The 24,248-nt window shown below is 40.8% G+C and overlaps 1 protein-coding gene across 1 annotated transcript in view; it reads right to left on the bottom strand.

Annotated features, from left to right (window-relative positions):
* The window catches only part of LOC110493933 (copine-9), a 202,659-nt gene that overhangs the window by 54,479 nt on the left and 123,932 nt on the right, over nucleotides 1–24,248 (bottom strand). The window contains exons 7-15 of the mRNA XM_090205168.1: nucleotides 14,244–14,307; nucleotides 11,966–12,069; nucleotides 11,449–11,553; nucleotides 6,213–6,254; nucleotides 5,603–5,678; nucleotides 4,662–4,715; nucleotides 4,324–4,385; nucleotides 4,073–4,119; nucleotides 3,418–3,599 (exon numbers count right to left, since the gene is read on the bottom strand). Coding sequence (XP_090061294.1) covers nucleotides 3,418–3,599; nucleotides 4,073–4,119; nucleotides 4,324–4,385; nucleotides 4,662–4,715; nucleotides 5,603–5,678; nucleotides 6,213–6,254; nucleotides 11,449–11,553; nucleotides 11,966–12,069; nucleotides 14,244–14,307 — 736 coding nt within the window. The remainder of the gene's footprint in view (nucleotides 1–3,417; nucleotides 3,600–4,072; nucleotides 4,120–4,323; nucleotides 4,386–4,661; nucleotides 4,716–5,602; nucleotides 5,679–6,212; nucleotides 6,255–11,448; nucleotides 11,554–11,965; nucleotides 12,070–14,243; nucleotides 14,308–24,248) is intronic.

Here is a 24,248-nt window from a genome sequence, read left to right as displayed (position 1 = left end):
AAATTCTCAGGATTTTGGAATGAGATGTTCGACGAGCAGGTGGCCACATACTTTTGGCCACATACTTTTGGCCATGTAGTGTATATCTTTATCTTTAACTCTGCATTGTTGGAAAAGGACCCGTAAGTATGCATTTCACTGTTAAAGCCAAATTATGCTTGATCCAAAAATGTGGTAGGAGGCTCCGTATGGAGGGAGTGACGCAATTGTGGTGCCTCCGGAGGCATGCAGAAGTTAAATTGAGCTCCGTATCACGTGTGCGCCTCCCAAATTTTGTAACCATGTGGAGGGCTTCGTCCATCTCCACATTGACATGATCGTTTGATGGTAGGTGGTGGCGGGGGGTCAAGTATAAATACAAACTCATTTGCGTGACATCAGCTCTGCTCCACGAAGCGCAAGAAGTCAGGGCGACTTCTGTAGAGGCCGTATCACAGTAATATGTACGGCAACTGCAGAAGTCAGATTTACCATGCAGAGCCTTTTAGTCTACACCTGTTGTTTACGAAGCATGTGATAAATATAATTGGATTTTCTTATGAGTTGAGGCAGCCCTCCTCTTCCAGCAGGATCAGACAATGTGGTCTAATTAAAAGATCTCTTTGCATGACTTGCTTGGGCTTCGTCACGCCGAGGTGAGCTCTAATTGGAAGAGCTGATTTAGCGGTGGCCCATTCGGAAATGAGCCAAGTTAAAAAGCAGTGATGAATCTCGACAGCAATGGTGTCACTTTGTGTCACAACGTACTCACTGGTTTCAGACACTTTGGGGAGGAAGAACAATAGCACTTTTTGGATACTGCGAAGCATGTCTTTCACAAATCTGATGTAATGCTACAATTTGATATAATTTGAGAGTGAATTTTGAGGTCAGACATCTATGAATCATAAGACAGAGGAAGATGATTCAGACAGTGATTGATTTAGTCAGATGTGTCCCTGTCTTGGCATGGGGCTATTAGCTGATACTGAAAATAATAAAAGATATAAAGAGAAAATAACCTGTGTGGCATCCATATCTTTCTCTTTATCAATTTGTTTATCAAAATTGACCAGCACTGGTGTTTAGACCTGAACTTTCTATACATCGGTTAAAAATATGGACAGCATTACTGGTGCCGTTGTCATGAACTGTTATGAAAATTATTTTGTAAAGGCTTATGGATGGCATTGAGACCTTACAACATAGTCTCATTACAGACCTGACCTTCGCGTCATTTCCTTCACATCAAGGAGACTTCTGTGTGGCGAATTCCTCCAGTTTTGAGTCTAAAATTAGCTGAAAATAAGACTCCTATTGTTTTTTTTACACTTATTTGTTCAGGAAGTCCGCCCCTTTTTCTTCCTCCTCTGAAGTATCTGTCCAGGGAGATAGAATCCGAGGAGAACTCGTTTTTTTCTTCTTCGTGTTTAGTGTTTGTTATTCTTTCTTCATCGGCTCATGAAAATAAGCTAAGCGCTACGTCCTCTAAAGTCTTTCGGACGGTGTCTGTCTTGTCCCTTTTTGTTTTGCACTTTTCCACATCAAACAGATGGAGTTTTTACATTTTTCCCCACCCTTACTCTACCCTTGTTCAATCACTTCACATAACTACTTGAAGCTGACACTAGCTCATTGGCTTACACAATGGTGCTGCAATTTGTGTTTTATGTTGACATATTTAGAGATTCTCGTGTTCTTCGTGACTTTACCACACCATGTTGAAGCATCAACCAGCAGTAGAAACAACAGCAAAGCGTTCTCCCCACCCGTTTTGGTAAAAAGCTAAGGGATGGGGCTGGAGAAATGGAACCACTCTCAAACTCATAGACAGAGCTATGGATGCAAGGACTGACCATACATGATATCAAAATGATAGTTTTAACCATGTTTTGAGGCTATATAGTGTTTGTTTACATTTACTTTGTTGACAAACATTGTAGTAAAACAAGTTTATATTTTGGGTTATGATTAGTACGACAGGTGAACTAAGCTCATGAGGCATTTATAAGTTATAGTCTTTAAGAATCAATGGGTACATATAATTAATTTATATGTCCAAAAATGGATGTAGCAACTACTGATTGACCCTTTAATGTAATGTGTTCAGGGTGTCATTTATGTGGGCTGTAAGGGTGGGTAGTCATTGTCAGACTTCGCAGGAAATCACAAGAAACTAAGGATACTCCGTTCTGAATCATGCCAATACAGACCTTCTGACGATGCGTGTTTTCATTACGCAATGATGTTATATATATAGTATACGAGTGTGAGTGTTTTTTTTGCCTCATGTCAGTAGGCATAACACAGCTCTGATATGTATTGGGATAATTTAAGTTAGCAAAATCAAGTATTTCACAGTTGACCATATTTTGATTACTAACAGTCCTAGGAAGTTAAATACAATTTATTGTCACATGCTGTCACGACTTCCGCTGAAGTCGGGACCTCTCCTTGTTCAGGCTGCGCTCGGCGGTCTGCATCGCAGGTCTTCTAGCCATCATCGATCCACTTTTCATTTTCCATGTGTTTTGTCTTGTTTTTCCTCACACCTGGTTTCAAACCCCTCAATTACTTGTGGTGTACTTAACTCTCTGTTTCCCCATGTCTTTGTGTGGGATTGTTTATTGTAGTGCTTGTGCACGTTCCCCGTGAGCGCACGACGGGTTATTTTTGTGCCCATGTATCTTGTTGTTCTGGTTGCCGTTGGTTTGGCTAATAAATCTCCGGTTATCACCCAGTTCTGCTCTCCTGCGCCTGACTTCTCTGCCGCCAATTTACGCACCCCGCTACACATGCTTTGTAACCAGGTGTAGACTGACAGTGAAATGCTTATTTACGGACCCTTCCCAACAATGCAGAAAGAAAAAAATTGAAATAATACAAAAATAAATACACAATGTTATAGGGGGAAACGCGTTTTGCCAGCAATATAATAGAGCAAATGAAACATGTATTATTCTTGGAGCATCAGTCAGCCTTGGATACAAATTGATATGGGTGGTGTTCAGTAGCATGAACTACTCAAAAATAGAACAGGACTCTATTTCAAGAAACAGCAAGGTCTCTCAACTGAGCCCGACAGATGGACATACACCATTTTAGTTTCCAACTCTCATTTGACATGAACTCTTATCAGCAAAGGGAAGTGTATGAATAAAGAAAGCATTGTGGATGGCAACTTCACATCTGTAAAAGCGTGAAAGCAAAAAAACACCTTACAGAAGGGACGTTGTCATCAAATAGTATTTATATAGTTCCCAAGGACTGAGGACTCTTCTGTGGATCAGTAAATACTGTAGCATAAAGTACCAGCACCTCATTGCAAGAAATAAAACTGTGCCTGTTCATTACCCACAGTAAGTCCATCATAAAGACAATAAAAAAATGTTTCATCATATCAACAACAACTGCTCCCTCCCTCCATCACTCTCTCACCAGTGGGAAGACATGGGAGATCTTGCCATCCGGGGGCAGCTTTGCTCCAAAGCCGTAGGCAGGGAACATCTTGTCACTGTCGTAATCCTGGATGATCTCCCCCACAGCCTTCAGGGCCATTGCGTAGGCATTCATCTGGTAGGGACTCATGTAGTGCAGAGAGGTGGGCTGGGATGGGTTACCTGGAACACAGAAACAGAGCATTGGTTATTTCGTTACATATTTTTTAAACCTTTCTTTAGAAAGGGAAGTCATATTGAGACCCAGGTCTCATTTTCAAATGAGCTCTATGACACATCACACAAAATACAAAACACACATCAAGTACAAAAAAGACATAGGCCAAACAGTCAATGTTTCACACTATCATACTACTTGTCTTAGAATACACGTTGAATACATTGATATAGATAAGTGCTATGCTATTGACCTATTAACCTACAGCCACAAGGCCGTGGGTTCAATTCCATCAGCATTCACTGACAAGAAGCTACAGCATTGCAGTATCTAACGTTCATTTGATAGTAAAATATTGCTGGCAATATTTGGCCCTGCTTTGACAAATGTTAAAGTAAGATTATTTTGAAAGAAGTTTGGGGAAACTAGTCCTTTAGTAGAGCCCTACGACTCGTATAAGTGATTCTGCCACACTTACCATTAGACGCTGTGAAATCGATGGCCACTGTGAAGTTGAGTTGCGTCCTGGGGAGACAATGATGAATTACACTGAATAACCCAAACGTTACCAGACAAAAACATAATAAAGACTAAAAAGGACATTGTCTGTTTAAACAATACAAAACCATTTCAGACATGAAAGCCAGGCTGAGCGAGCCATCAATGGCTCATCAACATTACTAAGATTAGCCTCTAATGTTAATGGGACGTCACAAAGATTTGGCTCACCCTCCCCGGATGAAGTCTACAAACGTGTATTCTGACTCCACTTTAAAGGACAGCAGTGTGACCTTCAGGGGAGGGAGAGAGGAGGAGAAGGAGAGGGGGGAGAAATAGGGAGAGAGGGGAGAGAAACAGTGAGAGAGAGATAAAGAGGGGGGGGGGATATAAGGAAAGGGATATAAGCAGAAACAGGAAGAGGGCAAGTGAAAGAGAGAGAGAGGGAAGAGAAAGAGATGGCCAAAGCAAAACCTTGAATGCATATGACATATCACATTTTCAATGAATCCTATCTATAAAACATATGATAGATGGACAATGGAAAGCTCAAGCTCAAAGGTTCTTACTGTCCCTGAATTGATGTATTTCTTCTTCTTGCCTTTCTTTTTATGGTTTAGAACCTGGACAAAAAGAGGAAAGATGCGTACATTGAAAAGATGACTAGTTTGATTTCACCACATAGTTTGCTGTGTGAAAGTGTGGTATGGAAAGAAACTGACCGTATGGAACATGTCATATTCTAAGTGATAGAGGACGGATGAAAAATAACATTCTTTTCATAGCGGGGATATCTAAGTGAAGTCGTAAGAATTGGAAAATGTGAAGCTTCAAATGGGTAAATCACAAAAATGCTCATCTCATTATTAAAGATATAATATGTTTTCTGATGTCTTATTTGAGTAACAGCTGTGTGCTGTGTACATGTGTACTTCAATATTAGTCAGTAAAAAATGTCCTACATAGAGAGACAACATAATACAACCCTTATTATAAAGCATTATAAAGGCTCAAACATGCTTTAAAAAAGTCAGAAATTCCCAGTGAGCACAAGACGTAAAATTTGTTTTCCCAATGTCTTTTTAACAAAAAATATGTATTTTCAACTTTTTTTTATGTCTTGTGCTCGTTGGGTTATACCTGCAAGCTGTAGCCCTTTCCTAGTGGAATGTTATTCATATTTTTCATAATTAATACACATTTGTTTTGTTGTTTGCCTGAAAATCCTGTGTTTCTATGTGAAACAGTTTTGTTATATTTCAGTCTTCTGTGATGTACAGTATTTGAAGTATAATTTTGGGATGCAAACTCAACATTTAATACATTTCAACTCTATATCTGACATGGTACAGGTGTCTTCTTTTTTTTAAAGCCCAGAACCATGTGTGTGAGCTGTATATTTTAGTTTCAAAGTAGATTTATTTAAGACCACCAAGAAACACTCTGTGTGACCCCTGACTTAGTCCACTGCAATAATTTAAGTGTTACTGTTATTTTTACTTTTTTTTACCTCATAGACGTTGAACTGGCTCTGGCCTCTGGAGAATTCTCTGTAGCTGGTGGTGAACTCGCCAATGAAGTCATGACTGTGGGAATAGTTGCGAGAGTAACACCTGCAGCATCTGAAAGAGTATTATACTAAAGGAAACACCAACCCCGTCCCCTCTCTGTACATCTAAATACCATCACCTAAAGCCAAATAGGACCTGCCCACTTTCAATCTGCGTGTGATATTTAGAGAGGAAGCCCCGTGGGCACATTAGTAGCCACCATCAGTGAAGAAGGAGAGAGGGAAAGAGGACAGAGAGATGGAGGGAGTCAGTCAACACTCATATTCATAAACCCTCTCCCTTTTGATATTACCGCCAACCTTTTAAAGTTCCGGTCAGTGAATTATGGTTGTGTGTGCTTATGGTGGAGAGTCCCTCTCACCCCCCTCATCCCCCCCCATCCCAATGTCACTGGACTAATAAGGTGATGAAGATTCCCCTCCAGAGAAAGAACGAGGGATGACATTTGAGGGAGACTTGGAGCGTCTGAGGCTGTCTGGAGATTGTAAATGAAATTAATGAGTGAAGAAACAAGGGGGAGGAGGGAAGCGAGAAGAGAGAGAAAATTACCTTCCATCTCTGTCCCAATCATACACGTCCACCTTGACTGTCCTGGAGAAAGGGAAGATACGAGAGAACGATGAGAATCGAAGAGAGGGTGTGTGTGTGTGTGTGTGTGTGCGTGCGGGTTTGTGTGTGCGTGCGGGTTTGCGGGTGTGTGTGTGTGTGCGTGTGGGTTTGCGGGTGTGTGTGTGTGTGAGAGTGAGTGAGTGAGTGAGTGAGTGAGTGAGTGAGTGAGTGAGTGAGTGAGTGAGTGAGTGAGTGAGTGAGTGAGTGAGTGAGTGAGTGAGTGAGTGAGTGAGTGAGTGAGTGAGTGAGTGAGAGAGAGAGAGAGAGAGAGAGAGAGAGGGAGAGAGAGAGAGAGAGATACAGTGAGAAAGAGAGAAATGAAAGATGATACACTACAGAAGCTTGAACAACAGTGATAACACTGGAAATACACATGTCATATCGTATTATACAACGGATGGGTCTAATCCTGAATGCTGATTGGTTAAAACCGCATTCCAGCAAAAACTAAAATGGATGAGTGGAACATTTCTTATGATCTTTTCTGCGGCATGACTATGGATGAATGGGAAAAATATATATATATATTTTTTGAGGATACTGCATTGAATGGCCTAGAGAAAAGCCACAACGAAAAAAACACAGTTCAGAATACAAACTGGGCTATGCGTTGCTTCGAGGGCTGGCTAGCAAAAATAGAAAAAAAGTTGCTGACTTCAAAACTGTCACGAAGGAAGAGTTTAACATCCTTCTCCGACAGTTTTATGGAAATGTTCGAAATGGGAAGGGGGAGCAGTACAGCATAAGTAGCTACCTAGCATTCCATTGGTGGCAGCTGGTGCCTTATGAAGGACACTGAATTTACCACCTCAAATAATGTATTTCTGGGCAACATCAAACAGTTAAGAAAGCAAGGAAAAAATATCACATACAGCCACCCTCCCATTACCGATAAGGACATGCCCCAGCTCCAAAACTCCCAGGCTCTGAATCTCAGTACACCAAGGGGTCTGGTCCAGAAAGTGTGGTTTGACCTCCAGTTACATACACCAGACAATTAAAGCCCAACTCATTCCTCGTAAAAACAGACAAGAACGGCCTAAGGTATGTTGTTCATAGCCTGTTTGTGTTATTTCTAAGTTGCACTCATAAGTAGGCTACTGGAAATCAATATTATAACAATGCATTCTCTCTTTCAGATACGCCACTCTCGCATATAACGAGGCCACAAAGAATTATCTGGACCCAAGGGAGACACCCGTGCCAATATATCCAACAAACACCGGCATTATCACATGAGTCAGCTGTGGTGGATAACAAAGAGAATATATGGTTTCATTGATTAAAATCAGCTCAAATGAATGTCATGGATTGTCTTTCTTTTGTCTGAACAATGTCCTGACAAGAGAGCACTATTTTTCTGCCAGGCAAAGTCAGGCATCATAAGCTCATTGTTATGGATGTATCGAAATACATCTTCACTAGAAAACAGCTTAAACAAATGCAAATACAGCTACTTTGCGGTTATTCTGTCTGCACTTTTTGACGTGACTGTAAATTAGCCGTAGATGGCTAGCTAGCAAGCAAAGGAAAATAACTTTGCCAGTCGGTTTGGCAATACAACATTTAGAACGAACGACTGGGTTGCGTCTATAGATACAGAACAAAAAGAACAAACGACTGGGTCACATCTCCAGCAACCCTAGATTTGCATCGGGACTATATCTTGTGGAAGGATGAAATAGTATGAATACATTTATCAAAATAAAGTTAAGGAAAATGTGTCGATCATTATTTGATGATCATTTCGGGCCTAACAACGCCCGTGCCAATATATCCAACAAACACCGGCTTCTCGGGCATTATTACTTATATGTAACTACATGTTTGGGAAAGAGAAGAAGAGAGGGAGGCAAACACAGTATGTCCCTTGAGAAATATGAGGTGATGATCAATATACAGTATATCACAAAAGTGAATACACCCCTCACATTTCTGTAAATATTTGAGTATATCTTTTCATGTGACAACACTGAAGAAATGACACTTTGCTACAATGTAAAGTAGTGAGTGTACAGCTTGTATAACAGTGTAAATTTGCTGTCCCCTCAAAATAACTCAACACACAGCCATTAATGTCTAAACCGCTAGCAACAAAATTGAATACGCCCCTAAGTGAAAATGTCCAAATTGGGCCCAAAGTGTCAATATTTTGTGTGGCTGTGAATGTACCATCAACGAGCTTACGCTTTCTACGTATTCCCCAAGGTGTCTACAGCATTGTGACGTAGTTTTACGCATTTCTGTTGAATTTTTCGGCGTTGTGGTGACCGCAATTTCCGGGCGATTTCTCAGCCAAACGTGAAGAACAAACGGAGCTATTTCGCCTACAAAAATAATCTTTTGGGAAAAAATGAACTTTGGCTGTCTACCTGGAAGTCTCGTGAGTGAAAAAAATCAGAAGTTCATCAAAGGTAAACAATTTAATTTGATTGCTTTTCTGATTTCCGTGACAAGGTTGCCTGCTGCTAGCAAGGCATAATGCTATGCTAGGCTATGATAAACTTACACAAATGCTTGTCTAGCGTTGGCTGTAAAGCATATTTAGAAAATCTGAGATGACAGGGTGATTAACAAAAGGCTAAGCTGTGTTCCAATGTATTTCACTTGTGATTTTCATGAATAGGAATATTTTCTAGGAAGATTTATGTCCGTTGCATTATGCTAATTAGTGTCAGATGATGACAACGATCCCGTTCACAGGTTAACAATAAAATACGATTAATTGACATTTGCACTTTGCATAAATCAGTAATATTGTGTGATTGTGTGAGGGTGTGTGTGTTTGTGTGCATGTGTGTGTGAGTGTGTGTGTGTAATAACCAAAGATAAAACGAAACGTTGTGGAACCTCCATGTTGGTCCCAATAACACCAGCGCTGGCCTTTGAGACAATATGGCCGACTGCTGGCATTATTCTGACCACCACAGAGCATCATGGGTACTGTAGTACATCATGCTACAGCAACATTCCATAGTCCTTAGTATTGAGCACAGACAGTGACAAAACCACAAATCATTGGCTACTTAGTCCCACAGCCCTGCCAATGGCTCAGTTGTACCGAAGGCATAATGGGAACTCCCCCAGTTGTTACACCAAACTCATTTAGCTATCAGGGAAAAAAATCCCTGGTTTTACTGAATATAGAGTACCTGCTATAGTATCCAAAGTTGCTTTGACTAAAAGCTTCTGCTCAAATGACCAAATGTAACAGTAGGGACAATGTACAGGAAATCTACAGAAAACCACATGAAACTTCCAAATATCCTGAACAAAAATATAAACACAACATGTAAAGTGTTGGTCCCATGTTTCATGAGCTGAAATAAAAGATCCCAGAACTTTTCCATTCGCACAAAAAGCTTATTTCTCTCAAAAGTTGTGCACAAATTTGTTTACATCCAGGTCAGTGAGCATTTCTCCTTTGCCAAGATAATCCATCCACCTGACAGGTGTGGCATATCAAAAAGCTGATTAAATAGCATGATCATTACACAGATGCACCTTGTGCTGGGGACAATAAAAGGCCACTCTAAAATGTGCAGTTTTGTCACACAACACAATGCCACATGTCTCAAGTTTTGACGGAGCATGCAATTGGCACGCTGACTGCAGGAATGTCCACCAGAGCTGCTGCCAGAGAATTTAATGTTAATTTCTCTAACATAAGTCGCCTCCTCCAACGTTGTTTTAGAGAATTTGGCAGTACGTCCAACCGGCCTCATAACCGCAGACCATGTGTAACCACGCCAGACCAGGACCTCCACATCCGGCTTTTTCTCCTGCGGGATGGTCTAAGACCAGCCACACGGACATCTGATGAAACTGTGGGTTTGCACAACGTAAGAATTTCTGCACAAACTGTTAGAAACAGTCTCAGGGAAGCTCGCCTGCATGCTCGTCATCCTCACCAGGGTCTTGAACAGACTGCAGTTTGGCGTCATAACCAACTTCAGTGTGCAAATACTCACCTCCTATGGCCACTGGCAGCCTGGATAAGTGTGCTCTTTACGGATTAATCCTGGTTTAAACTGTACTGGGCAGATGGCAGACAGTGTGTATGGGCGAGCGGTTTGCTGATGTCAACTTTGTGAAATAAGTGCCCCGTGGTGGAGGTAGGGTTATAGTATGGGCAGGCATTAAGCTACGGACAACGAACACAATTGCATTTTATCAATGGCAATTTGAATGCACAGAGACACCGTGAAGAGATCCTGAGGTCCATTGTTGTACCATTCAGCCGCCGCGATCACCGCATGTTTCAGCATGATAATGCACTGCCCCATGTCACGAGAATCTGTACACAATTTCTGGAAGCTGGAAATTTCCCGGTTCTTCTATGGCCTGCTTACTCACCAGACATGTCACCCCATTGAGCATGTTTGGGATGCTCTGGATAGACAGGTGTACGACAGGGTGTTCCAGATCCAATATCCAGCAACTTTGAACAGCCATTGAAGAGGAGTGGGACAACATTCCACGGCCACAATCAAATGTGAAGGAGATGTGTCGCGCTGCATGAGGCAAATGGTCACACCAGATACTAACTTGTTTTCTGAGCCACGCCTCTACCTTTTTTAAGGTATCTGTGACTAACAGATGCATATCTGTATTCCCAGTCATGTGAAAGCCTAATGAATATATTTCAATTGACTGATTTTCTTGTATGAACGGTAACTCAGTAAAATCTTTGAAATTGTTGCATGTTTGTCAAGCCCTGACCTTAGAGATCCTTTTTATGTCTCTAGTTTGGTTTGGTCAGGGTGTGAGTTGGGGTGGGCATTCTATGTTTTGTCTTCTATTTCTGTGTGTTTGGCCGGGTGAGGTTCTCAATCAGAGGCAGCTGTCTATCGTTGTCTCTGATTGAGAACCATACTTAGGTAGCCTTTTCCCACCTGTGTTATGTGGGTAGTTGTTTTCTGTTTTTGTGTCTGCACCAGACAGATCTGTTTCGGTTTTGTTCATTCTCTTTGTTGTTTTTGTTATTCAGTGTTCAGTTCTATTAATAAATCACGAACACTTACCACGCTGCGCTTTGGTCCACTTCTTCATGCAATGATGACCGTTACAATTTTGCATTAATATTTTTGTTCAGTGTAGTTCATGTGGTCATGCCTTTACCCTGGGTAATAAGTGACCTTTGACCTTTGATCTCTTGACTGTCTGCGTCACTCACCTGTCATAGTCTCCATTACAGAGGGCTCGTACAGGGATGGTGAAGGGCTGCCACACAGGGTTCAGAGTATTCTTTACCACCTCCGTCTTATGGCAGATGGTGAACCTACGTTACACAGCACACACAAGGAGCTCTGAATACAGATACTGTACAGGGATGGAACATAGGCCTTAGGAGTATCAACCACAAATACCAAAGAAGATGGTGAACCTACGGAAATCGAATTACCCATAAGGGTGCAGTCGAATGGCCGTGGTCTGAGGTGCTTTTCCTCCTGTTCTAGTAATCTAGTAATAATTGTATTTACATGGTCCCCATTTCAACACAGTACACACAAGGACCACTAAGTACAGGGATGAAAAGGCATAGCCCTAGAAGTATAAGCCACAAATACCAAATAAATGAAAGTCTTTGTTTTCTCCAAAATACTTGTGACAGATTCATTCATATATTTGGATCTACATATCAGACAATGTGGGAAGAGAACTCATCTTGACACACGCACACACACACTCACGTTCCGTCTTCATTACTGCGGTAGAAGACCAGGAATGGGTCTGACTTGCCGAAGAAGTCTTTCTTGTCCAGCTTGTTGGCACACAGCTGCATGGTAGCAATGTCCTGAGAGAAAAGACAAGTCTCAACGTCAAAGCAAGGTGGTGGTTTTAAGTCACCATAGTGACATAAGTAACATAAATGACATATAACTAATATGTCCGTTTAAATGACATACATTGTAACTACAACGTCACTGTTACATGTCACTATTTTGAAATATTCTAAATGTTGCATTTATATATTTCTCTGACCAAGTATGTGAATGTATGGTTCTTGTATGGGGATGGTTTAGAGGTTGAATTATTACAACGTTTTAATAAGATAAAGAATAACTACACGAGCTTTAATGGTAAAAGTCATTAATAAGTATGGTTTGCGTATGGAGCTGCAATGCACCTCAGGGACAACACCCATTTTCATAATATTTCACAGGGAAACCTCTGAGAAAGCAAAAACAACAGACTCATTTGGTTGAGCAAATATCTCCTGGGAGGAGCAGCCCACCCATATAAATAGAACATTTACTTGAATGGGGATTCCCGTTCTAGTAATTCTATTTCTATGAGCCCGACATCCTTTAGAAATCACACCTTTTGGAGATCTGAGCAAGGTGGCAGAATAAACACAACATGTCATATGCCTTGCAGCATGCCCCTTCCACTGTATTTCTGTAATGAACAATATAATGAACTATGTTCTCCATGTCTTAGAGCAACGGTCTGCAACCTTTTCTAGCATGACAGCTATTTCTATTTTACACTAAGGACCTGCAAGCTTTTCTAGCATAAGTGCTCAAATTAAACATGTCTCGAGCTAATCTTTTTTTTTCTAGCTTTTCTAGCTTTCGAATAGGCACATTCTTCTCTTCTCCCCTGCAAGAATGTGTCTATTTGAATGCTAGAAAAAATAAGTAGCTCGAGACATGTTTAATTTTAGCTCTCATGCTAGAAAAGGTTGCAGGTACTTAGCGTAAAATAAAAATGTGTGCACTGTCTTCTGCCAATATACCTGGTCAAATACTGGTTAATAAACAACTCTAGGGTGGGGGGAGGCTCTAAAATATGTGATTTCATATTTTCCCAAATTATGTTTTCTCCGTTTTATTTGTCTTTTTTGTGTGTGTGGGGGGTAGAGAGATAGAGACAGACAGAGACAGGGAGAGGAAGACAGCAAGAGAGAGGCAGAAAAAGAGAGAGAGGGACAGAAAGAGACACAGAGAGAGAAAGAGAGAGAGGGACAGAAAGAGACAGACAGAGACAGAGACAGAGAGAGAGAGAGAGAGACTATATTAACGGAACAGAGATAGAGATACAATTATTCATACCTCTGAGGGGAATTGTCAATGTCATTATTCACAGATCAGATGCATATTAATTTTAATATTGTAGTCATCATTTCATTGTCAGAATGATAATTTTTCAATGTTTGTGTCCCAAATGGCACCCTATTCCCTGCCTTGCAAAAGTATTCATCGACCTTGGAGTTCTATTCTGTTGTATTACAACCTGTAATTTAAATAGATTTTTGGGGGGACTTAATGTAATGGATATACACAAAACAGTCCAAATTGGTGACGTGACATAAAAAAAAATACTTAAAAAAATGTCAAACGGAAAGTGGTGCGGGCATATGTATTCACACCCTTTGCTATGAAGACCCTGAATAAGATCTGGTGCAACCAAATACCTTCAGAAGTCACATAATTAGTTAAATAAAGTCCACCCGTGTGCAATTTACAGAAGAGTGGCCAGATAAAAGCCATTGCTTAAAGAAAAAAATAAGCAAACACGTTTGGTGTTTGCCAAAAGGCATGTGGGAGACTCTCCAAACACATGGAAGAAGGTACTCTGGTCAGATGAGACAAACATTTTGCTTTATGGCCATCAAGGAAAACACTATGTCTGGCGCAAACCCAACACCTCTCATCACCCGAGAACACCATCCCCACAGTGAAGCATGGTGGTGGCAGCATCATGCTGTTGGGATGTTTGGTGACCATGTCAGCGTGCATGCGCCCAGCCCGTCACAGGAGTTGCTAGAGCACGATGGGACAAGGACATCCCAGCCGGCCAAACCCTCCCCTAACCCAGACGACGCTGGGCCAATTGTGCGCCACCTCATGGGTCACCTGGTCGTGGGATCAAACCCGGGTCTGTAGTGATGCTTCAAGCACTGCAATGTATATTCCCTATGTTGAATGGATGAGAATATGTGTGTGTGTGGTGTGTGATACTGACCCTGCAGTTACTCAGTTCCTCAGCGGTGAATATGATGTTCCCACACTTTTTCCCTGGGATCCCACTAGAGAGAGAGAGAGAAATAAAAATAAAAAACTCAGAATGATAAATACTGGGTTAGGGTCCTTTGTCAGTATTTTGTGTACATAATTTGCTTTTTAAATGCTGAATTAATCACTAATGATTAGTGCCTCTTTGTATGGAAGGTCAAGACCTTGAGTGAAATAGACAAACATATGCAAGCATGCACACACACATACACGAAGATACACACACACACACACACACACACACGCACACACGCACACACATATATACATTCCTCATGTTGACAGATAGAGGTCTAGAGGTCAGTCTTGATAGCTTTATTAACTTGCCTTCAGACTCCAAATCAACAGGTCTGAGAACAGTCCATCACTTCACATTTAGCACTCCACACATTGAAACCAATGGCAGAGGACTGACTTTAGATCAGATGTTGGGATGACAAAATACTAGTTTCATAGTAACAGACAGGGGCTGTTTAGGGAGACTTTTCTTCACCTCCACACTTTTTCTACTTTCCAAATGGCACCACAATCCCTTTATAGTGCACTACATCTGACCACAGCCAATTGAGCACATAAATAGGGAATAGGGTGTAATTTGGAACGCACCCATAGATGAGTCATTTTCACAAGGGGACACATTACCATTCAATCCAAGCAAACACATATATTTTAGGGCCGATTGGAGTGTCTATCAAATGATGTATGAGGCGATTAGGGTAATTGTAATGGAATTAGAAATGTTTTTAAATTGATTTAAAAATGGAGGCCAGACAGACTGATGTTAAGAGGGGAATACCTATTTAACAAGGGGAGGGCTTTTTAATTTTGGGTACCACTATCGATACATTTGCTGTGAGTGATGCTTTCAGAATAGCTTAAATGTGAATCGATGTGCTAGATGTGAATCAATGCTAGAGAGAGGAAAAAAGCATTAGGGTTCCCTTCCAAAGAAGAAGATTGATAGAAGCAAAAATCAGAGAATCATTTCACGTAAATTATTAATCACAGGTTGATTCTTATAAGAGAATTACAGATGGTGAAATCCAGCATGTCATACAGTGATTTATTCCATCCAGTAGACATTGCACTAAGGCTGGTAAGCGTGGCTATAGGATGATTAACATTCTTTCTGTGAGTTTTAAGGGTGTAATCATAAACACCCATGCCACATACACACACCCTGAAGTGCTCACGACAGCCTGAGGTGGTATGTGCACCGGTGACAATTTACTCTACTCGCACGCACGCACGCACGCACGGCACACACACCCACACCCACATCAGGTTGACAGCCTCTGCACAGGGCTATTTATAATGCTTACAATGCCGTTTGAACCTTTACCCCAGCATTCCACGTACTCAGATCTTCTCTATTCTCCTCTACGCCACTGTGACAGCCTGATTACTTCACAAGGGCACACACAGAGCTTGTTGCTGTCAGAAAAGATACCCTAATACCTTCGGTTCTGATAAACACACACACACTTACGCACGTACACGCACAAACACAGAGACACTCAGACACACACAGAGACAGGCACATGCACAGATAGGAGTCTAACTGTGCAGAGCAAATGCCCCTTTTCCCCCCCACTCGCCAAGTGCCCTTTTGGGTGGTGATATAGTTTTATGCTGGCCGTTAAAAGCCAAGCTGCAGCATCATGAACTAACTATAGACGATGGAATGATATCTGACTGAGACATGTTTAGCAAATCGGCATGAGGGGGAAAAAAAGCATGTACAACTTCCTCCAGATCAGAGACTAAAACAAAAGACGACTCATTTATTAGATTATAAAAGCAGGACTGGGCAACCTTCTTTACATGCAGCTCAAGGTTTAGGTTAGGGTCAGAAGAAGAAGACGCCAAGATTTCTGTCCGTAGGCTTTACATTGGTGAACAAATGACCAAGGTTATTTACACCAGGGTTCTAAAAGGTGGGGGTGAAATTAAACAACCTCTGACTCATCCCTTCTTCAGTTCTGAACCCACTGCCCGCAAGTTGTTGGGACATCTTCAAGTTTGCTAACGGGAGATAAATCACAATAAGAAAAAAAAGATCTAACTAGCAGATCTACATAAATCATCAACATCAATGATCAGCTGATAGCCCACCCTCTTTTCCCGATGTCAATCATGCCTTTAGGAGGCATTGTAATTGTAAGCAACTAGCTTGCTTACAATTTGTGATGAATGTGTTGTTGCAGAAATAAATAGGCCCTTTTTTCCTTTTGGGCTCTGGTCAAAAGTAGTGCACTATATAAGAAATAGCATGCCATTTTGGACATTTACATGCAAAATGGTACCCTATTCCCAATCTAGTGCACTACTGTTGAATTTCAAGTGCACTACTTTACAACGAGAAGTCGTGCACTATATAGGCCAGGGGATATGGTGCCATTTCAGACGCAGCCACAGTGGCTATGTCCCAACTCTCCATTCCTCTCGTGAAGTGTACACTTGCACACTCCCTGTCATTGATTTAAAAACATTTTCCATCATTACAAGTTAACATTTCTGGAAAAGGGCCCAATTCACACATTACCTGGAACACAGGCGCTACAGGCTGGATGTGTTATTTCACTGGGCACTTGAAAAATAAAGGAGACTTAATAACTTAATAATTGCAATAATTGAATAACCAACGTTTCGACAGACAAGCTGTCTTCATCAGGGTATAACGAATACAGCTTGTCTGTCGAAACGTTAGTTATTAGGTTATTCAATTATTGCATCTGACCTCCTAGAGTGTGCGGCTCTCCTTTCTTTTTCAAGTGTTCTACTCCGCTAGCCAGCATCTCGCCTAAACAGGTGTGTATTTCTTTCGCCTCCAGATTCCAATGGGCACAACCCATCATTTCAACATTGTCAATTGGGTAATATTTTGTTGATACGTTGGTCAATGAGATTACAACCTATATTCACCCACTCAAAAAGACAGCCAAAACTTAGTTGAATTTCCAATGTGTTGTCACTATGCTTTCAACCATATAAAAGCACAGCAAAGTTCAAATGAGAATACACTAAGATATTTTGTTAATTTATACAACAGCTGTGCACTGTGCTTCTAATAGCAGAACCAAATGACCTGGATTGCAGTTGAGATTACATTAAAAGTATATGGTGCAGTGATCAGTACCTTTCGAGATTCTACACAGGATATTGCAGCAATTGTGAATTTCAAGGAAGCCGAAATGGGTATCATTCCCATTCATAGTGCGTTAGTTGAAAGAGGCGCTGTGGTTCCCTGTCCGAATTCGCCCTGTAACACGCCAATTTTACCTGTTAGGAAACCATCTGATGATTATTGTTTTGAGAAAGACCTTATAATAGTAAACGATGCTGTACATGCTAGAGCACTCCTGGTGCCTAAAACTGTTTCCTTTTATCCCAGGTGCCTCCAGGTAGTTTTTTTCAGTAATTGATTTAGCTAATGCTTTCTTTAGCATCAGCCACAGGATTGGTTCTCGTTTACGTTTCTTGAAAGAAAATAGACATGGACGATGATGCCTCAAGGCCACATTGAATCACCTGCCATCTTTGCCCAAGAAATGTCTTGGAACCTAGAGGGTTTTGTTGCTCCTGGAGGCAGTATTTTGGTTCAGTATGTTAATGATTTATTGGTTTTCTTCAAATCAGAGGCGATATGTCATGAGGACACTAGGGTATTGTTGATTTTTTGGCAGAAAATTGTCATAACGTTTCCCCCAGTTAGATGGAATTATGCCGGAGCTCCATTAAATATTTGGGTCATGATATTACTTCTGAGGGTCAACACCCTCTCCAAAGATAGATTATAGGCAATTAAAGCTTTGCCTAAAACTGTTACCAATGAGCACATGATTTCTTTGTTGGGTGTGCTTGGTTACCGTGGTTGAAAGACTATGCAGAGATAGTTCAACCGCTGCAGGATTGTGTAGGATTTATATGGAGGTGAGTGAAGTTGTGGTCTAGACTGATGAGGCTGAGGTGGCATTGGTAAAATTTAAACAAACATTAATGTTTAACCCTTGCTTGGGTTTGCCAGACCATACTAAAAGACCCTTCCATCTGGGTAGAAGTATAACCTTGCCGGTAGATTTTGGCTTTATTATGATAGTGTTTCCATAAATGAAACTGTGTAATGAAGCATATGTGTAACTGTATGAGTTACTAGTTAGATTGTACAACCCAGAATGAAGGGTTTGAAATGATAAAGTGTCTGGTTTTATGTGTTGATTTCGCTTACTTTAATATAAGTATTTTTGATAGAACCTCCTTTGATAGTTTAAGCCATAATCTAATGATTACCTTAAATCAGAAGTGATAAAAGGAGGGAGTGTGAGGGAACAAGTTATTGTCCATGCAGGTGACTGTGACCTCTTCAGACCAAATGGCAGTACGCCCAGAACATTGCTCTGAGAACAGAAAATACGTTTCTCAGTTTCAAGGTCCCAGCTATGAGTGAACAAGTTTTGTGCGGTATCAGTCAGTCACATGCAGGAACCAACGTTAATATTGCATAATGTAAATCATACTTATATGACTTGTTTGTGTAGCAGTATATAAGGATTGAAAGGGAACTCCTTTTCAGAGTTTTCACCAAGTTTGGATCGAGTTTGTGAACCTCTCCGGCCATGATAATAAAGAGTGTTTGATTTAATATTGACTTCAGGTGTCAGTGATGTTGAATGTCCATCACAATGTGTTACTCATTTTAAGTTTGAATGTCACATTACTTTACAAGATACCCTTAAAGGTATGTAAAGTCCCCATGTTTGGGGACCCTATTCGACTTTTTTAAATTAAATTCAGTCTGGTATGAGAACGGTAGCCCAATCTGCAAAAGCAGGGTGTCTGCAGAAAGCTGAGTATCTTTGCTATTGATCGGTGCCTTCAAAATCTTTGGTGTGACTTACTACCATATATGGGCATATGAATATATAAGGAAAGGCCGAACCAATGGCCTCATTTCAAGATGGCTGCTACCTACATTCCTGTTAGGGTTGTGAAGCATAAACAAAATAAACATGGAATACGGTGATATACACCGAAAGCTGGGACTCCACAGATCATGAGGATATATTATTTGTCTGCCTGTGACCTACCGTTATTGATCTCCAGCCCTGAGAGTCAAAATGTTTATTTTACACAGCGTTTTCACCAAACATCTTACAAGGTAAGCTTCAATTTGGTCTGTGTTTGAGCTATAGCTACATGGGGGTATCAAATGAATCCTTAGGTTGGAACAAATCTAGCCTATTGCCAACGTTATCTGATGATGTATGACATAATGGCAACATCGAATGTCCACCGAGTGACTATATCTTTGCGCATCAAAAATATGATGTCTCCTGCTTATGCGCTGTGGGCATCCGTTACACAGGGGATTGGCTACAATGGTACCTTGACAGTCTTGTAGCCAATGAAATAAGATAGAACATTTTATGCGTAATGCAAACTATTGCTACCTGGCTCAGAGACGAGATGCACCGAGCACGCTACATTACATTGCAAACAGATTTCATCGCTTTAGTTTCATTACTTTAGCATAAAAGATAGCTTCTGAAGGAGAGGTTAAAAATTAAGAATATCGAACAGGAACCTTCAAAGAGGATTTGGACGGCCGACGAAGATTGCTTTCTAGAAGGATTGGATCCACTTTTAGATTTGTACGTAAATTATTTTCATGACTTTATATAGCTAATTTACTATATGTATTACATATTTTATAAGTTGTCTGCTTTTTGTGCTTTGGATTTAGTTTACATAGGCCTATGTAACAAGTAATTTCAATGTTATATAATTCCAAAGTAGTTCTATTCTATGTTTCATATTAGTTAACTGTTTGCTGTTCTAAGTTTCATCCTTGTAACTTTGGAGAGGCCACTGAACTCTCATGGACGTTGTTAACTTGTGGTTCTCACCTCTACCTTTGTCTCCAAAGTGTTACTGTTTTCCATTGTGAGTGTGCTTCACACAATGTATGTGAGTCACTATACAGATAAAGTTTAGGCTTGGTGTTTTTCCTTTACAGTAATGTTGTTTTGTAAATTTAGTCAACTGTAATTCTGTGTATCTTATAACAATATATCCCTTTATTTTATTCACCACAGAGTGGGGGATGCAGAGGATTTGGATGATGACATTTGGGAGCTACCCCTCCCCAGCAAGCACCCTCACCGGTCAAGGTGTTCAGCCCCCACTGCTATGTCAATCACCCTGTCTGATGTTTCTACATCCACTTTTCAAAGACCTCTTGAAAAAGAAAATAGGGTCTTGTGGCACCATTCGTCCTAACAGAATCGGTTTCCCAAGACCAAGGTAAACAACATGACAAAGACAGCAGAGAGGGGGACCATTTGTTGGATCAGGATTAAAAAGCCATTTTTTGTGAAATGGAAGGACACTAGAGAAATAACCATGCTCACCACACAGCATAAGATATTCAATAATGACCATGTCTCAAGGAGGGTGAAAAATGCCAATGGGGCATGGGTGAGGAAGAATTTCAACCTTTTCTGTTTCTGTGAAGGACTACAATGCCAGCATGGGCGGTGTCAACCTATCTGATGCTCTGATAGGCTACTATCAGGTCCTCCACAAGACCAGGAAGTGGTATAATACTTTTTTTTTACAACTTTGTGGACATTGCTACAGTAAATGCTTTCATTCTCCATAAGCAGATGGCCAAAGCAAAAGGTCAAACCCCTCTCTCCCAGTTGGCCTTCCGAGAGAAACTGGTGTTGGAAATGGCTGAATTGGAGGTCCAAAGCAACCTCACTACCATCACAAGACCCCCCACTCAAAGTGAGTGCCACTATCTAACACACATGCCAAAAGACAGAAGGAAGAATTGCAAGCATTGCACAAAACACAGATCTTCTGTCCAAAATGACAGATTGCTTTTTGTTTCCTGGCAGAGAGGGACTGCTTCAAAGATTATCACGACATGCACAAGCTATGGTGAAAGTGAAATCTAATCATCTACACCTGGGATGTAAAACATACACGAATGCCATTTGTAAATAGTTCAGCTCATTTACATTTTTGCACCTTTTGTTGTGAGGGACAAATGTTTTTGTGTTTGATAAGAAATGTTTTATATATTTTTTATGTATATCTGTTGCTTTTATATTGTTTGTGTTAACAGTTAATTTGTATGTGGGACCAACACATTGGATATGCCTAGGCTAAACGTTCAAGAACTTTGAAGAGGTTGAAAAAAACACTTGGACATCCTTTGTATGTCCCCCGACACCACCACAATATTTGAGAGAGGTTGGTGTTGTAGAAATGTCGTTTTGTGAACAATAACCTTTACGCACATCCAGTGTCCAAAAACAGTGCAATTACCACATTCGGACACTTTAGAGAGGTTGAAAGGACACTTGAATGTGCCCTGGATACCCCATAACACCCCCACAATGTTTGAGTGAGGTTGACATGGTAGAAATGGTGTATTTATACTGAACAGATAGCATTTAGGGATTGCAAACATGTAATAGCACTGGAATTAACTAATTTACAGACATGCCACTTTGGAGAGGTTTATGGACACTTGGAAATGTCCCGTGACCACACCTGACACCACTTACTAAAACATCTGCCCATTTTTTAATAATTTCTATTTTACACCTTTTTCGTGGTATCCAATTGGTAGTTACAGTCTTGTCCCATCGCTACAACTCCTGTACCGACTTGGGAGAGGCGAAGGTCGAGAGCCGTGAGTCCTCCGAAACACAGAGGTTTAAGAGGTTTAGACTATTTTCTGGTATTACAAAAGTAATATTGAATTGTGCTTGGTTGTCAATGCAACCATATATCAACATTTCCATGTATCTAATGCTCGAAAAGTTCCATCTGTGCCATTGACTTAGTCTGGCTTTAATTCCAGTTTGTCTTGAAATTAATAAATGATTTTCCGGAATTCACGTCTCCATTTCAACCAAAAATAATCAGATAAAGAATAGGACAAAATCAAACAGAACTTTAAATGCACTTTAAATCAAATTTGATTTGATCCTATGCTTTAACCTTGATTTTTGGTTGAGATGGAAACATGAATCCAACATATGAATTATTAATTTGTTTGTAGACAAACTGGAATTAAAGCTAGACTAAAGTCAGTGGCACAGATGGAATTATCCAAGCAGAAGACATCTCCTTCAAATGTTGGTATTTGGTTACGTTGACAAACAAACAATTCAATATCACTAAATAGCATTATATTTGAAATCAGTGATTGAAGTAATATCATCAGTGATACTATTTAGGCTTATACAGCATTTGCAAAGTCATTAACAGCGTTTGTTTTGAATGTATTTTGGTTTGAGTGTGTTGTATGTACAGTGTTAGTTTGACCAGTAGATTAAAAACCATTGCCCTTATGAACTAAAACACGATTATTCAAGCAAGGATACTCAGAGAAACAATGCTTGCACACTGTATCATCTGCCCTGGATGAGTTGTTGCCATGGTGACATGTGATTGGTAATAATAGCCAGATCTGGAAAGTTCCATAAACACCAAGCCTTCAGATTTGTGCTTGGGATATACAGTGCCTTCGGAAAGTATTCAGACCCCTTGACCTTTCCCACATTTGTTTACAGTACAGACTTATTCTAAAATGGATTACACATAATACCATATAATGACAAAGCGAAAACAGGTGTATCTATTTTGCACATTTATTAAAAATAAAAAACAGAAATACCTTATTTACATAAGTATTCAGACCCTGTTTCCATTGATCGTCCTTGACATGTTTCCACCTGTGGTCAATTCAATTGATTGGACATGGATTTGGAAAGGTACAAACCTGTCTATATAAGGTCCCACAGTTGACAGTTCATGGCAGAGCAAAAACCAAGTCATGAGGTTGAAGGAATTGTCCGTTGAGCTCCGAGACAGGATTGAGTTGAGGCACAGATCTGGGGGAGGATAGCAAAAAATGTTTGCAGCATTGAAGGACCCCAAGAACACTGTGGCCTCCACCATTCTTAAATGAAAGAAGTTTGGAACCACCAAGACTCTTCCTAGAGCTGGCCAGCCAGCCAAACTGAGCAATCGGGGGAGAAGGGCCTTGGTCAGGGAGGTGACCAAGAACCTGATGGTCACACTGACAGAGCTCTAGACTTCCTCTGTGGAAATGGGAGAACCTTCCAGAAGGACAACCATCTCTGCATCACTCCACCAATCAGGTATTTATGGTAGAGTGGCCAGACGAAAGCCACTCCTCAGAAAAAGGCATATGACAGCCCGCTTGGAGTTTGCCAAAAGGCACCTAAAGATTCACAGACTATGAGAAACAAGATTCTCTGGTCAGATGAAACCAAGATTGAACTCTTTGGCCTGAATGCCCAGCTTCACGTCTGGAGGAAACCTGGCACTAACCCTACGGGGAAGCATGGTGGTGGCAGCATCATGCTGTGGGGATGTTTTTCAGCGGCAGAGCGCTCAGAACCTCAGACTGGAGAGAAGGATGGGAGAAACTCTCCAAATTCAGGTGTGGCAAACTTGTAGCGTCATACCCAAGAAAACTTGAGGCTGTAATCACTGCCAAAGGTGCTTCAACAAAGTTCTGAGTAAAGGGTCTGAATACTTAGGTAAATGTGGCTCCCTCTGCTGGATGTGCCATGTGATATTTCATTTTTTAAATGTTTTGTCATTATGGGGTATTGTGTGTATATTAATAAGGAAAATAATATATTTTAGAACAAGGCTGCAACCTAACAAAATGTGTAACAATTCAAGGGGTCTGAATATTTTCTGAAGGCACTATATATAATGGCTTGTGGCGTACCGCGAACAAGCCACCGGGGCAGACTCGTCAAGGTCTGGTGACAGACGGAGTCTACATCATGCGACGTTGGCTCCCTCTGCTGGATGTACCAGGTCTCAACGGGTCCTCCGGCAAGGACCAATTCGGGCTGATTGAGGCTGTTGAATAATCAAGGGGCTGATTGCTCACCAG

The sequence above is a fragment of the Oncorhynchus mykiss genome, chromosome 17 (genome assembly GCF_057628025.1).
Source record: "Oncorhynchus mykiss isolate SJ-2025 chromosome 17, ASM5762802v1, whole genome shotgun sequence".
Classification (NCBI taxonomy): Eukaryota; Metazoa; Chordata; class Actinopteri; order Salmoniformes; family Salmonidae; genus Oncorhynchus; species Oncorhynchus mykiss.
This window is presented reverse-complemented; position numbering and strand designations above follow the sequence as displayed.